General features: G+C 42.6%; 1 protein-coding gene across 1 annotated transcript; it reads right to left on the bottom strand.

Annotated features, from left to right (window-relative positions):
* Positions 1–9911: 9911 nt before the first annotated feature.
* sptssb (serine palmitoyltransferase, small subunit B) lies at positions 9912–12924 on the bottom strand. The gene is made up of 2 exons (XM_082178735.1): positions 12833–12924; positions 9912–11548 (listed from the first exon to the last, which is right to left on the bottom strand). Exon 2 carries the CDS (start codon positions 11518–11520, stop codon positions 11278–11280), a length of 243 nt encoding a protein of 80 aa, XP_082034861.1. The 5' UTR covers positions 11521–11548; positions 12833–12924; the 3' UTR covers positions 9912–11277.
* Between the last annotated feature and the right edge of the window lie 2125 nt (positions 12925–15049).

The raw sequence follows: 15049 nt of genomic DNA on the forward strand, positions 1-15049 counted from the left end.
GTTTCCTGGTTCCAGCAAGCTTTAAGGGTCGGAGTGGAACTGATTTTTCCAGCTCTAAACCACCTTTCCTCTGGGTGTTGGAGAACCGACATGGGCCAAGAACTTACCTGTGCCATAATTATTTATATCTGCCCATTTTACAGAAATAAAGAGTAAAGATTATTGTTTTACAGCAAAAATATTGCACTAAAACATTGCATGTGAAGCTCAGATCGGATCAGAAAGTCCTGCATACACATATGATTGGAACTCCCAACTCTCCGTTGGAAATGAATGACTTCTGGTTTGTTGGAAATGTGTAGTGATAAGGCAGTTTTGACATCTGGAAAGTACTGTAATTAAAATTTGAGGTAGACAGACAGTGTCATGAACAGAGTTGGAGAAAGTTACCATTAAAAGTAACATGTTACAATATTGTGTTACTCTCTTAAAAAGTAACTAATTGCGTCAATTAGTTACATTTTATGGAAGGAAATGCATTATGTTACTTTCGTGTTACTTTTTCTCACCTGAGCTGGGTTTGTTTTTAAATAACAAAAAAAGAAAAGAGCAAAAGTGAAATGAATAAGCCTCAGGCTGAAGGAAATGTGAATTCCCTCCTGTACAGTAGAGGGCGCCGCTCAAACAAACCTTTCAGCTGTGCTGCCATTCTGGATTGCAGAAGAATAGGACACAGCAGAAAAAAGGTTCAACATTTTTACTTCAGCAATAAAAAAACAAAAAAAACAACAACAGATAAACACAAATGTGTTTGCTTATTCGTATGGTTGAACTGGAGCATTAAAGGTCAGTAGGTGCCACCGCTAGTCTGCCATCAGGACCAACGGCCAGACACAGCATGTGATCCAGGATCTCAAGGGAATGGTCCAATGCATGGGCTCCTATAAGCCCTCTTCTTGGAGTTGGCAGTTGGTGTCGGCTGAGTACGCCGGTTTTGTACAATGTCCAGTGGTTTTTAAAGCATGAAGTTCAGTAGTAAACCCGGGAGAGGAGTGGGTGGAAGGGACATGGAAGAAAGGGACGGTCGTCGTAGGAGAAGTCACACTGCAGGACTGTGAGTCAAATCTTCTGGCACCGCCAGAATTTCAGCTGAGGTCAAATCTGATCACAACAGTCATTAATCGACTGATGGTGAATATAACTAAAGATTTCAGATTTTAGCCTAGGAATATTTTAGGATTTGCTAAATTTGTCTCAGACGGACAAAATTGTACAGTGTGAACCCCGCTTAAAGAAGGTGCAGCTGATGCAAAACTTGCTTTTCTCAGTCTGAGCGCCCTATCATGCACCCAGCGCAATTGACTTTGTACAGCGACGCATGTATCATTCCTATTTTGCACCCGCGCAAAGCGGACTTTTCCCTCCACAGACGCACGTCGTTAAGTTAGGAAATGAACTTGCGCTCCCGGGGGCGGTTCATCGAAAAGAGGAGGCGTGTTCCGGCGCAAACGTTCCCTGGTGCTATTTTGCAGTTTCAGAAAACAATTCCGCCACTGACCAGGAGAAACCTAGTCTAAAGTCAGTGGAGCATTATTCAGATGCTATTTTAAGGGCGCATACTTGGCCATAATCAATGTAGCGTGTGCACAACGCGCATACACTTTGCTTCTCTCATCTACACAGATGCAGCAGTTCTGATTTTTAGAAAACCATACATTATTACAAGGAAAAATATTCCACATGAGGGAAATCATTGTTGTGTCCATGGAGATGTGGAAAAATAGGCATAAATCTATCTTACACATTTACCCACATTATTATACGCCTGTTTAACCGAAGCTAATTTGGGTGTGTTTCTCCATCCCCAATGTCACTTCTCTGTGTTTTACGGCCCTGACGAGAACGTGGGTCTCCTCGGCTGTGAAGCGCTCCTGGCGTGCGTCTGGCAAATCCGCCGTTATAATAGCAAGCCGCCATGGAACAAGCGCGCCTGCTCTTAAAGGGAATGTGAGATGTCGCTCTGATTGGTTTATTTCACGTTACACCCAAACCACACCTATGAATATGAACACATTTTAGATTTGCGTCGGGTGCAAGAGGCATTTATCCCGCCGGTATAATAGCAACAGCGCCCGAGATCCGCCCACAAAGTTACTTGCGTTTCACGCTTGATACTTGCGTTTCAGATCGTTAAAATAGGGCACTGAGAGTCATTTAGGTGCAAGTCCTAGCAAGCTTTTGTGTGTCATGCACTGAGGAGAGGGTTCTGTCTAGCCAGGGGATCGCAGATTGGTCTAATCACTTGAATTTGCCACAGGTGGACTCAAAGGATAGTAACGTCTCAGAAATGATCCAGAGAAATGGGAGGCACAAAAAAAAAATACATTTGCAAGTTATCACAAATCTTGTTTTGCTTTTGTCATTTTGGGTTTTAAAGTGTAGATTTTAGCATATGGCTACAACATAACAAAGTATGGAAATTATTTTAATTAAAAGCGGTCTGAATGCACTGTTTGTCCAAGCACAGCTTCAGTGAGAAATAATTTTATTCAGACTATTCTCTGTTTTATTATTTCGTTAGTCATTTAACAAGTTTATGTGAAGCCCAGAACAAACACTATTATCATGGATAACAATACAGGATAACGGCTGTTAATATTTCACTGCTGAGAGATATGGCAGCGCCCACAGACTCCATCTGATTCATCAGCCACTGTATAAATTGCCTGAAAAAATGCCAGCCAGCATAACTGTATAGATCCAGTCAGAGTCATTAGCAACACATGCAATGTTCTGGTTGCTGGTCTTCTGTTGCGGGCTGAAGTCTTCAGTTAACAGTTCTCTAAAATAGTCTTTCAGTCTTGTTTGAGTGCATTTAGGATTTGACTGATAGAGCTAAGTAAGTTCAGGTACATTTATTTGCACACTTTTCACAACACCCACTGTTTCAAAGCAGCTTTACAGAAATGTATATTGTTAATGTATATAATATCTCAACGCCAAACATTGAGCAGTTTGGAGCTGGGTGATAGAATAGTATTACATTTGATGACGATTTGTTATTAGCATATTTTGATTTATGTATACGGGCAAAATAGGATATATTGGCAATCTCGTTTGCACCTCTGCATATTAAAACTTACCATGTTTGATTGTGCAGGGGCATTTTTTCCCCTAATCTGAAATTTGAGGGGCATTTCTGTTATTTTTGGTGCCATTTTTGCCCCAAGCCCTGGTTATTTTCCTAGCCTGTTTGCATTATGATGCATGATATCAAGGTTAAAATACTTAAGAATGCTCGATGGTCAAGACCTGCTCATCAGTGTGGAAATGCTTGAGATGGTCATTCAAATCAAAGAAGGCAGACATCATCTGATATGATGATCCAAAGACCAGTAAACAGGGAGAGACTGGTTGACACTTCAGGACTGCGTTGTCATCATGTCCAAGGCGCAGGTCCTTCATCGGATCTGGTTACGGCAAACCCTCCTCCTAATCATGATTTACCTCCACACAGTAAGCCCACAGCAGAGATTTTAAGGTCTGGTGGAAGCGTTCCAGAACCTATTGACTCTGTGCATGGTAGGCAGTAGGTCGATTATGCCTCACCCCAAGCTGTCTTAACACGTCCTGAAACATACCAGAGGTAATCTGGTACTCTGTGTACCGGTGTTTCCACCGCAGGAACCAGGGTTTAAATGAAGTTCCGGGTAAAAATTTTCCCCTCAGAAAATCCCTGCTCGTGAGGTAGTACTTTTTCAAAGTTCAGGAACTGTCAGGAGTGGGACTTGGGCGCTGAACATGCTGATTGGTTGAGTTCACACAGCATTTTGATTGGTTGACTCCACGCAGCATTTTATTTCAACCACCATTTTTAAAAGTCTGTTGCAGTGCGTGCAGTAAGAGAAAAAACAGAGAAAAAGAACCCTGCACCAGCATTCCTGTGCCACTCCTATTCAACCTGCATATGCTCCCTCTGAGCCAATGCTTCTGAGCAGACCCAGAACACATCACACCAGTCCTCAGGTCTTTACACTGGCTCCCAGTTACATTTTGGATTGATTTTAAAGTATCATTAATGGTATATAAATCACTCCATGGCCTAGGGCCTCGATACATTTCAGATATGCTTACTGATATAAACCTAACAGATCATTAGGATCACATCAGCTAGAAATACCAAGGGTTCACTCAAAGCAAGGAGAGTCTGCTTTTACATTTACATTTACATTTTTACATTTATTCATTTAGCTGACGCTTTTATACAAAGCGACTTACAATTGCTATATATGTCAGAGGTCGCACGCCTCTGGAGCAACTAGGGGTTAAGTGTCTTGCTCAGGGACACATTGGTGTCTCACAGTGGATTCGAACCCGGGTCTCTCACACCAAAGGCATGTGTCTTATCCATTGCGCTACCACCACCCTTAGCCATTATGCTGGAACCAGCTAAGTAAAAAAGAACATTTTTTTCCCCCCTTTTTTTCAGTCTTTCAATTGGATGACCAGGGTGCCCTCTGGTCCATCCACCATGACCACCCACGCCGCCTCTGGTCCATCCTCTGCCACAACCACCTACGCCGCCTCTGGTCCATCCACCATGACCACCCACGCCGCCTCTGGTCCATCCTCTGCCACAACCACCTACGCCGCCTCTGGTCCATCCACCATGACCACCCACGCCGCCTCTGGTCCATCCTCTGCAATGACCACCTACGCCGCCTCTGGTCCATCTGCCATGACTGGTCCATCCTCCACGACCACCTACGCCGCCTCTGGTCCATCTGCCATGACCACCCACGCTGCCTCTGGTCCATCCGCCACAACCACCTACGCCTCCATCCTTACTCTCCCGACCACTCTCACTGTCTCTGTCACTGCAGCTACTGCTCCTCCAGCAGTGCAACCAATGCCTGAGCAACCGCTGGTAAGACTTTTTGTGACAAGTACATTGTGATGGTTGTGTTGTTCTTCTGCCTGTGATATTGTATCTTTTTAACATTGATTTACTCTTATATTTTACCAGGCTGTGGATGAGCGCAGTGTACCAGGGATAGAGAGAGTGGACAACCTGGCAGGCTACTTGGTGGGGCTTAGGGTGGAAACTGGGCAAACTCTGAGCCACCAGCAGGCCAGTACCATCATTGCCCTATGGCAAAGCCTGCTTCCATATGACCAGCAGAGAGTGGCGTACGCTGCCCGGCACCAGGTGCGTCTTACAACAGGACGCTTCAGGTGCTCAAAAACCAAGCCTGAATTCACGCCTGGTGTGGACAGCATGACCCGTTGCGTCCTTGGGTCAACAGGATCCCCTGCCCAGTGGCCAGACTGTTGCCGCCTGGTAGAGTCTATCTTTGTTAAACTGTGTGATATTCACAGGAGCCCCAAAAAATTGGGAAATCATGCCGTAACAAGATGGATTCTAATTCTGAGGGACTACAGCAAGATCCGGCAGTTGGTCCTGGGCAATGGGACTGTGATGGAGAATACCACCCTGCAATTGTTTGAGGTGAATCAAACAACCTTAATTCAGTGGCACAACAAGCGGCTGAAGAGGCAAGAATGTGCCATCCTGCTTCAGGGTGTGAACTTGCCAGCCCCCATTCCTATTGCTGCTAGGCCTCTCCCCCCTGGACAGATTCGCCCCACTGCAGCACCCCTACAGCCTGGTCCCCAACACCGCTACCACTTGCCTGAAAGCACAGTGGGAAAGGCAGTGGACAAACGAAAGTCTGCAGTTCCAGCTCCACACCCCCCTCCTCCAAAAGTTTTCCGGCCAAGGCAGTTGTTCCCTGCTGATTCTGCCCCTTTACCTGTTGTCCCCAACCCCAGTCCTGCATTTGCCCCCATTGTCCAAACACCTGTTTCTGCTCCTTCACCTGTCATCCCCAACCCCAGTCCTGCCTTTGGCCCGTTTGTGTTTTTATGTCCAGCTCCAGTTCCTGCCGTCCGGCAGATTGCTCCTGCTGGCCCCATTCCCTGCCCACCACCTGCTCAGAGGCCCTACGTCCGCACTGTGGACAAAAACAAGTGCAGTCTGTGCCACCAGCCCCGCAACAAAGATACTGGCCACAGCCAGTATTATGGCCACATTTACTGTCCCCAGACTGCTGTTATGCCACTTGACCAGTGGATGGAGGAGATGAAGAAGAAGAGGGCATATATAAAAAAAAAAAATTATGTGTGTGTGTGTGCATGTATGCCTCCGTTAGGGTCATTTGTTCACCCTCCATGAAGCTAATTTGTTCATTTGCTTTTTAAATTTGTTCATTTACCCCATATGAGACTATGTAAGCTTAAAGCTTTTTTGTTTGTAAATAGTCCACAACCTGTTATATACTGTGTGTGTGTGTGTGTGTGTGTGTGTGTGTGCGTGCGTGCGTGCGTGTGAGTATGCTTGTGAGGGTGTGTTCATGTGAGAGAGAAGGAGAAGGTGTTTGTAAATAAAAAATAAAAAGAACTTTATTTCTACAACAGTATCCTTTGGCTTTTTTTCTATCAAACCTATCTGGAAAACTTTTTACAAACTCACACAGATATTAAAATTACAAGAAAGGGACATAATGGTATTCCAGACAGATCCACAGGGTGTGAGAAGTAAGCTGGAGAAGTGATTGTCAGAAACATTTCTTTGATATAAAGGTTTATTATTATTATAAGCAGTAGTAGTAGTAGTATCACATTCTTATTTTTATTATTCTTATTGCAACAAAGCATTAAAATTACAAGAAAGGGACAGAATGGTATTGCAGACAAATCCACAGTGTGTGAGAAGTGATTGTCAGAAACATTTCTTTGATATAAAGGTTTATTATTATTTATTATAAGCAGTAGTAGTATCATATTCTTATTTTAATTATTTGTATTGCAACAAAGCATTAAAATTACAAGAAATGGACAGAATTGTATAGCAGACAGGTCCACAGGATGTGATAAGTGATTGTCAGAAACATTTCTTTGATATAAAGGTTTATTATTATTATTATTATTATAAGCAGTAGTAGTAGTATCATATTCTTATTTTTATTATTGTTATTGCAACAATTACCAATTCTATTTGTATCAGTTTTTAAGCTATATTTGATAGATTCATAGCACTTTGTAAGAGTTTGAATTAATTGATGCATGTTCCAATCGGGATTCGAACCGGCGATTTTCTCATTTTTCCTCTCTTTTTTTCTCTTCTCCTTCCCCCTTCTTCCCCTTCTTTCCTCCTTCTTGGAGTGGTTAAGGCGATGGACTAGAAATCCATTGGAGTTCGAATCCTGCCGACTACGTTTGACAGCATGCACCTGCTTAAGGTTGTAACCTTCTGGAGGCCTTGCTTTTAGACGAAGCACACTCAAAGGATCAGAACTCGAATCGCCTCCTTTACAAGGAACAGAAATTGATTCTTCTGACGAAGATTCCCCGCCCACTTTAGAATCTGCTGCAGAATACCTGCTTGGACAAGCTTCTGGTACAACTCGTCTTTGATACATTGTTTCTTTGCCTCCGTCATTGGGAATTTAATGAATTTGTGCGCATGTCGGACTAGGCTTGATGTTACTGTATGCATAGCGAACTTACAGCAGGTTGGGATATGCCTCTAATTAAACTCAGTGGATGTTGGAATGACCCAATCGCAAAAAAATCGAGTGCAGCAGTCACTTTAACAGCAATGGGGAGTGCATATGGGCAGTATGCATTTGTCTCTAGGTCTGCCAGGAGATGACAGAGGTCTGTTACTGCCTTGCGGGATAGGCATAGCCTCTGGCGACACTCCACCTCAGACAGAAACAGATATGTGTACCTTGGCCGGTGGACCCTCTTTGTCTCCCAATTCTTTGGCCCATCAGGTTCTCCATTTGGCTGAACAATTCAAAAATACATACATTCTGATCAAATACACGGACATTAAAGGAGGAGTTCAATGAGTGAAGTTTTACTCAAATTACATGTCCAGTATTCAGTCAGTCGTCCGCGTTGGATCCAGGCTTTGATTTGGCTGACTGGTTGTTACTGGTTGTTGACACCCTCAACCTAACGAGTCAGTTTAAAATCATGTGTGTATTGGCATGATTGGTCAAATAATTAGGCAATTTAATTCGCCATTACAACAAATAGGTAGGCTAATTCTGATACATGCAATGACTATCCATTATGACATGTAAACATTTTTAGATTTATGTACACAATAATAATCTTTTACATTTTAATCCTTTATTTTTTCATATTTAAAAATGCTTGTGTGCTGCTGCGCGTCCCTGTGTGTGTGTTAAGCAAAGTGTACACGAGTTGTGGACCCGCCTATAGGCGCACATTACTAACATTATTATTATCTTTAAATAACAAAAAAAATATTGCGCAGTCTATTCTATACTATAATAGACTACACAATTGACCAACTGAAACCTGGTCTAAAGTCAATGGCTCAGTCTATTTTAGTTGTCTCAAAATAGCAGCGCGCCAACAATGTGCCTGAACACACCTCATTTTCAGACCTGCACGCCCATGAGCGCACAGACGGGCCCAAATGCATTTGCTATTTAAACAACGTGGCGCAGGATGTGAAAATGAGAACTGCGTCGGGCTGAAACTGGCAAAACACACTTGTGTCACGCCTGGCGCCGCGTTGCGCCGAGTGTATGATGTGGGCCCTAAGTGTAGAATAGGCCTTTCTGCGCTTTACCTTGGAACACACACTGCAACAATATTGTTAGTTCACTATCTTTCCATCCCATCAAATTTGCTAAATGCTCAAATAAACTAAAGAAAGTGTTCAACTCATCTTCATTAAACTTGGGCATAAGATTAAGACTTCTTGCAACATCCAAACCCTGCAAAGATGAGTTACCCATTCTTTTTCTATTTTCCCTTTCTAAGAGCATCAAGTATCTCTGTTGCTCATAAGTTAAGCAAGGAAAACTCTTTTGAGGATTAACTTGCTTTTTAGGGTCTTGAACTTCAGACACAGCAGATCTCTCAGGCCTAGTTGTAAACACACCTAAATCTGCCAAGGCTTATTTTACAATAAGTCCTATACTCTTTTTTAGATGTTTTTCTTTAGCTGTGATCCCAATGTCAAAGTGTGCTGCTACCTCTAATAACTGATCTTTGGACATTTTGTCCAACTCCTCCACCATAGGATGTTTTAAAAACTCTCTAACTCTGTGGCCATTTTTATTTTTAATTTTTATTAGGGCGATCGCAAAATAGATAGGATTACAAAATATATATTTATTACAAGGCTCTAGGGGAAAACATAATGAAATGAAAAAATAAAGAACACATTCAAACGCCAACTAGTCCAACCATGGCCACGAGGTAGACGAAACAAACGTGGATCTCATGATGGTAGAGGTGTTCAAGTCCAAGTGCACCTGATATGAGCCCATTCCTGCGAAACACAAGAAAAGACCAAAGCGCATCAAACAACCCCACACCACAGGTTATGAACAGGCACTTACATACTCACAGCCCATCCAGACCTGGGGCCTGATGTATAAAACTTTCAATAGTTTTTATCCTAAAAGTGTGCGTATACACAAAAGCTAGATTTTGCGTACGCACAAAAGTTTTCAGATTTATAAAACCATGTATACGCCAGAGCCTGTGCAAAAGATGCGATCATGCATCTCCATCCTGAAATATATAATTTCCATGCATATTCCCATCCACTTGATACCACGTTTAACACAAGACATTAGGAAAATATGAGATAAGGATTATTTTCCCTCACATTACATTGCTAAAAAATCATTCAGTATTCTTGCCTTGTTTTAGAATAAATACAAATTTTATAACATTTCAGGGAAGAGTTATTCTCAGTCTTTTCCACTGGCCAAATAGTAGTGTATTAGTATTTAATTGTATTTAATTACTTTAAACAAATCAAATGTATGCAATTTTGCCCATAATGTAAACATATATTTTAGGATGCTTATATATTTTTTAATGGAAACAAATATGCCTTATTTTTTTGCGTCAGCGCGTCACTGACAAAACATTTTTAAAAATAAAACGTTTCCTAGTTGAAATCAGCTTTCAAGTCTTACATCATTTTCAAAATATCCTTTGAGGGCATGCAAGTTTTACATCCTAAAAGTGTTACAGGAAATGGGACAAATATTTTGTCAAATTAGTTTATTTCTGAAAAATACATTCTGATATAAAAAGTGTCACTCAACACTTATTTGAGTCATTATTCCAAGAGACATGTTATGACATGACATTAACACATACGGTTAAAAATACAGAAATGTGACTTAAAGGTAGTTAGTATCAAAATAACAAGACACAAATTAAGTAAAAATGAATTTCAGTGACGTGATTAGCCAAAAGAGGATTCTTCTGTGCTAGATTTGAGGGTATGAATTTAAACATGGTAAACATGTCTTCAACACAGCTGAGAGAATTCTTATGTTACTGAAAACATTACCCGGGCCCACTTTATATTAAGTGTCTTTCACTACTATGTACTAAAATTTAAATGATTTTATTTGATACAATGCACTAATTGCTCTTCCCTTACATCTAAACCCCACCCTTAAACCTACCCTTACCACCAAACCTGTCCTAACCTTACAGTGCCTGTCTCACACCTCAACAGCAACACAAGGGTTTTGCAATGCAACATCAACACAAAAAGCACATTCTTCCTAACAGTACATAGTAGTCAGTGACACCTAATATAAACTGTAACCCATTAACCAAAATAATTTAGTAAACGAATGTTCAAGTGCCTATAAATGTGTGGATGCCAATAATTCCAGACATTTATGTGCATATCATGCATTTTTGCATCCGCAGCAGAGACTGCAGGAGCGATGGAAGACGATCCCACCACCATCTGTCCGATCAACACAAGAGTGTAAAAATGGCCGCCACTGATTTGTGATCAAGTGCATTTAAAAATAACCCTGCACATACCTTCATTTAGACCAGTCACATTGCAAAGGTGATTACAAAACTTACAGAATATAAAATATGCAATAATAAATGTTTTTTTGGATGTTGTAATAATTAAATGTTTTAATTTGCACTGGAGCAAATAATCATCATATCTCAGTCCGATCAGGGACTCCTAATATAGAGTCAAAATAATGATTTCCTTATTATCAACCAGTGATGAAGAGGACGTTAATCGCTCAGTAGCAATAGGCCAAAGTGTCTGTGATGATGTCATGCAAATCCTCAGGATTGGCAATCACGCAGAGATCAATCCAAAACTTTTGCATACAAGCTATCCAGGGAACACGGAAGACTTGAACATGGCTGAATCGGGCTTGTTTGTTCCTGAGGAGAATAATAAACAAGAGTGGCCCGCAGATCAATAAAAGGGTCTTTCCTTCATCTTTAGTTCATGAGGGCCACTGTGCTCCCCGGTTGTTCTCGGACCAGCTCAGAGAAGAACTCCAGCGCCAGACGCACGTGAACGGGCACAAACACATAAGAGGTGTAGATGACCATGGCCACCGTCGTAAAGAGGACTGTGTTGAAGACGGACTGTTCCCACGGCTCCAGCACATAGATGCCTGTGATGAGCAGGTACTGGTAGTACAACCAGCCCAAATTCTCTCTCATCTTCTTCATTTCCATGTGAAGGGCCACACAGCCTCGCTATGAGCTGAGGGGGGAAGACAACAGGGTGAGGCGCACAACAACAGATCAAATCATGCGTGATAATGCTAGTGTGTGTCTTTAAAGAGCCTATCAAATTACACCACAGGAATTCGTGTCTCCGCGAACGGATGTCGTGACGTGCATTTCATTATTTATTTTTGGGACTGTAATCAGATATTATTGATAGCATTTTCATCACTTGAAATAAGATAAACATGAATGAGACACACTTGCGTTCCAAGTGAATCTCATTAAATAAATGTCAAGTACTGAAACTGGGCTGTCGTGAGAATGAGATCTGTCAGTCATGTTAGATATATTAGTTAAATCAGGCTTTTGTGTGACCATATTAAATTATCAGTGACTTATTGTTCCTTGTCGTATGGCACAAAACACCACAGGAACACGTTCCCTCGCTCTCTCGTCACTCATGTCAACAGCATGGAGAACATTTACACTCTTGCTCATATAATGGAAACTAATACAACAACTGGGTTGTAAATATGGATTTAAAATGTGGCTAATATGTCCAATTATTAATTGCATAAAGCTTGTGTAGTGTCTCGTTGATTTTTGATTTTATTCAAATTTTTACTCAGATCGATTCAGTCATAGTCAATCCTATTTTAAATAAAAGATGTTAGATGTTACCACATGAAGCACATTAGAAGACCTATTTACAGGACTATAGTCAGTATCCCTATAGACATATTGCATATAATAAGTTTCATCTATAGTGTATACCCCATAGAAAGCATAAACGAAACAGACATTCCTTAACGACAGTGATTTGATGAGAACAATAACACGAGGCAGTGTGTCCACTGTAATGCCATATCCGGGCAACAGCAGAAACATATACACATCATTTGACTGGATCCTTTTGTTGCACTGGTTGTTAGTAGGACATACCAAGTAGTTTTTATTTTATTTTGCTGTACTAAAAAAAAAAAAAACTCCTATATGTGAACGCGCAGAGGCATGAAAACAGTTAAAAAGTGCAGGAGAGGGAAATATTCGCCATGTTTTCCTTTATCTGCGCTGTTATGAGATGCTCAAACTGTTTCACACACTCTAGTTAATCACTCTATACCATAGTTGTTGTTGCAAATTGTAGTAATAGTGTAATAGTAAGTTGCGTAGTTGCAGTAAGTGCTGTTATTATGACCATTAGAGTTTCATATTCATTTTCAAAGGCTGGATCATTGCGGGCTAAAATAAAACACTGCAGTCATTTTAAAGCCTTAGTAAACGTCAGGTGTGATGAGAGTAATGTAAAGCCACTCACCTCGGCGGTAAAGCTGCAGTGAGGAGTGTGTGTGTGTGTGCTGATCTGACAGTCTCGCTGCTCTGCCAGTTACACACACACACCACTCCCACTTATCGTATTTACTCTCACCTGTGTGTGTAGCAAAAGAAATGATCAAACATATTGTGAAACTCATCGTATTTTCCGAGCGTCGCCAGAGCGCGCTCTCTCTCTCTCTCTCTCTGTCTCTCTCTCTGTCTCTCTCTCTCTCTCTCTCTGTCTGTCTCGCTCTCTCTCTCTCTCTGTCTCTCTCTGTCTCTCTCTCTCTGTCTCTCTCTGTGTCTCTCTCTCTCTCTCTCTCTCTCTCTGTCTGTCTCTCTCTCTCTGATGTTTTACAGAAGTATAGGGCCAGTTAAGTAAAAAAATCTATATAAAACGTATAGGGTCAGTTATATTGTAGTCACTAAAAAGTCCCTAGTGCGTATTTATCATCTTGTTACACCGATTGACAGTAAGTTTATGTCACAAGCCGGGGTGGGGACAGAGCCCGGTGGTCCACCACCCGCACCACTACCACTCTGAGGAGCTACACCACGGGGACACCACGAGACAGGACAATCGATGAGATAACTCAAGTGACTTTATTGGATATTAAAACATACTTAAAATGGCATCAGCATGAAAAACTGAATGGAGAACTAAAACTCTCTTTTCTTCAGAGCGACCAGGGGACTCAGGATACTCGGCGCCCAAGGGTCCTCAGACGAGCAACCCCGAACAGCAGGAGGAGCAGGCTTGCTCTATTTCTTCAGAACAGCGATAAGACACAGAGTACTCTGAACATGAGGATCTTCAAGTCGATAACTCAAAGCAGCGTGAGGGACTGGCTTTCTCTGTTCCCTCAGGACAGCAGTAGAACTCAGAACACTCGGGACCCAAGGACTCTACAGGTGAGTAACCCAGAACAGCGTGGACAACTGGCTTTCTCTATTCCCTCAGGACAACAGTAGAGCTCAGGATACTCAGACTAGGAGGGTCTTCCGGTGAGTACCCAGAACAGCGAGAGGAGCTGGCTTGCTCTGTTTCTTCAGAACAGCGGTAAGACACAGAATACTCTGAACATGAAGATCTTCAAGTCGATAACCCAGAGCAGCGTGAGTGACTGGCTTTATCTGTTTCCTCAGGATGGCAGTGGAGCTCAGAATACTGCAGGATACAAGGACTCTTCAGGTGAGTACCCAGAAAGGCGGGAGGAGCTGGCTTGCTCTGTTTCTGCAGAACAGCGGTAAGACACAGAATACTCTGAACAGCGTGGACGACTGGCTTCCTTTATTACCTCAGGACAGCAGTAGAGCTCAGGACACCCGGACTAGGAGGGTCTTCAGGTGAGTACCCAGAACAGCGTGGACGACTGGCTTCCTTTATTCCCTCAGGACAGCAGTAGAGCTCAGGATGCTCAGAGGGTCTTCAAGTCGATAACTCAGAGCAGCGTGAGTGACTGGCTTTATCCGTTTCCTCAGGACGGTAGTGGAGCTCAGAATACTCAGGATACAAGGACTCTTCAGGTGAGTACCCAGAAAGGCGGGAGGAGCTGGCTTGCTCTGTTTCTGCAGAACAGCGGTAAGACACAGAATACTCTGAACAGCGTGGACGACTGGCTTCCTTTATTACCTCAGGACAGCAGTAGAGCTCAGGACACTCGGACTAGGAGGGTCTTCAGGTGATTACCCAGAACAGCATGGACGACTGGCTTCCTTTATTACCTCAGGACAGCAGTAGAGCTCAGGATACTCAAACTAAGAGGGTCTTCAAGTCGATAACTCAGAGCAGCATGAGTGACTGGCTTTATCTGTTTCCTCAGGACGGCCGTGGAGCTCAGAATACTCAGGATACAAGGACTCTTCAGGTGAGTAACCCAGAACAGCGTGGACGACTGGCTTCCTTTATTCCCTCAGGACAGCAGTAGAGCTCAGGAGGTAGCGGTCGTTTAGGTCAAATAACTCGAGGCGGCGTGGGAGACTGGTTTTCTCTGCTTCTCCAGGGTGGGGGTGAATGGGCACCTGCACACATCTATACACAGTCAAATTTTAGAACGTTTCCCAAGCCCAGTGGGCTGGACGTCCCCAGGAAGGATTTGGAGCGGCAGGGTATATCAAACTTCCTCACACTTGTGCATACATTAATCACTCCACAATTCCACACGTGAACACTTCACTTCGTAAGCACTGCAATTCCACAAATACCTCACAGTGGATT

The sequence above is a fragment of the Leuciscus leuciscus genome, assembly GCF_965113295.1.
Source record: "Leuciscus leuciscus genome assembly, chromosome: 9".
NCBI classification, from domain to species: Eukaryota; Metazoa; Chordata; class Actinopteri; order Cypriniformes; family Leuciscidae; genus Leuciscus; species Leuciscus leuciscus.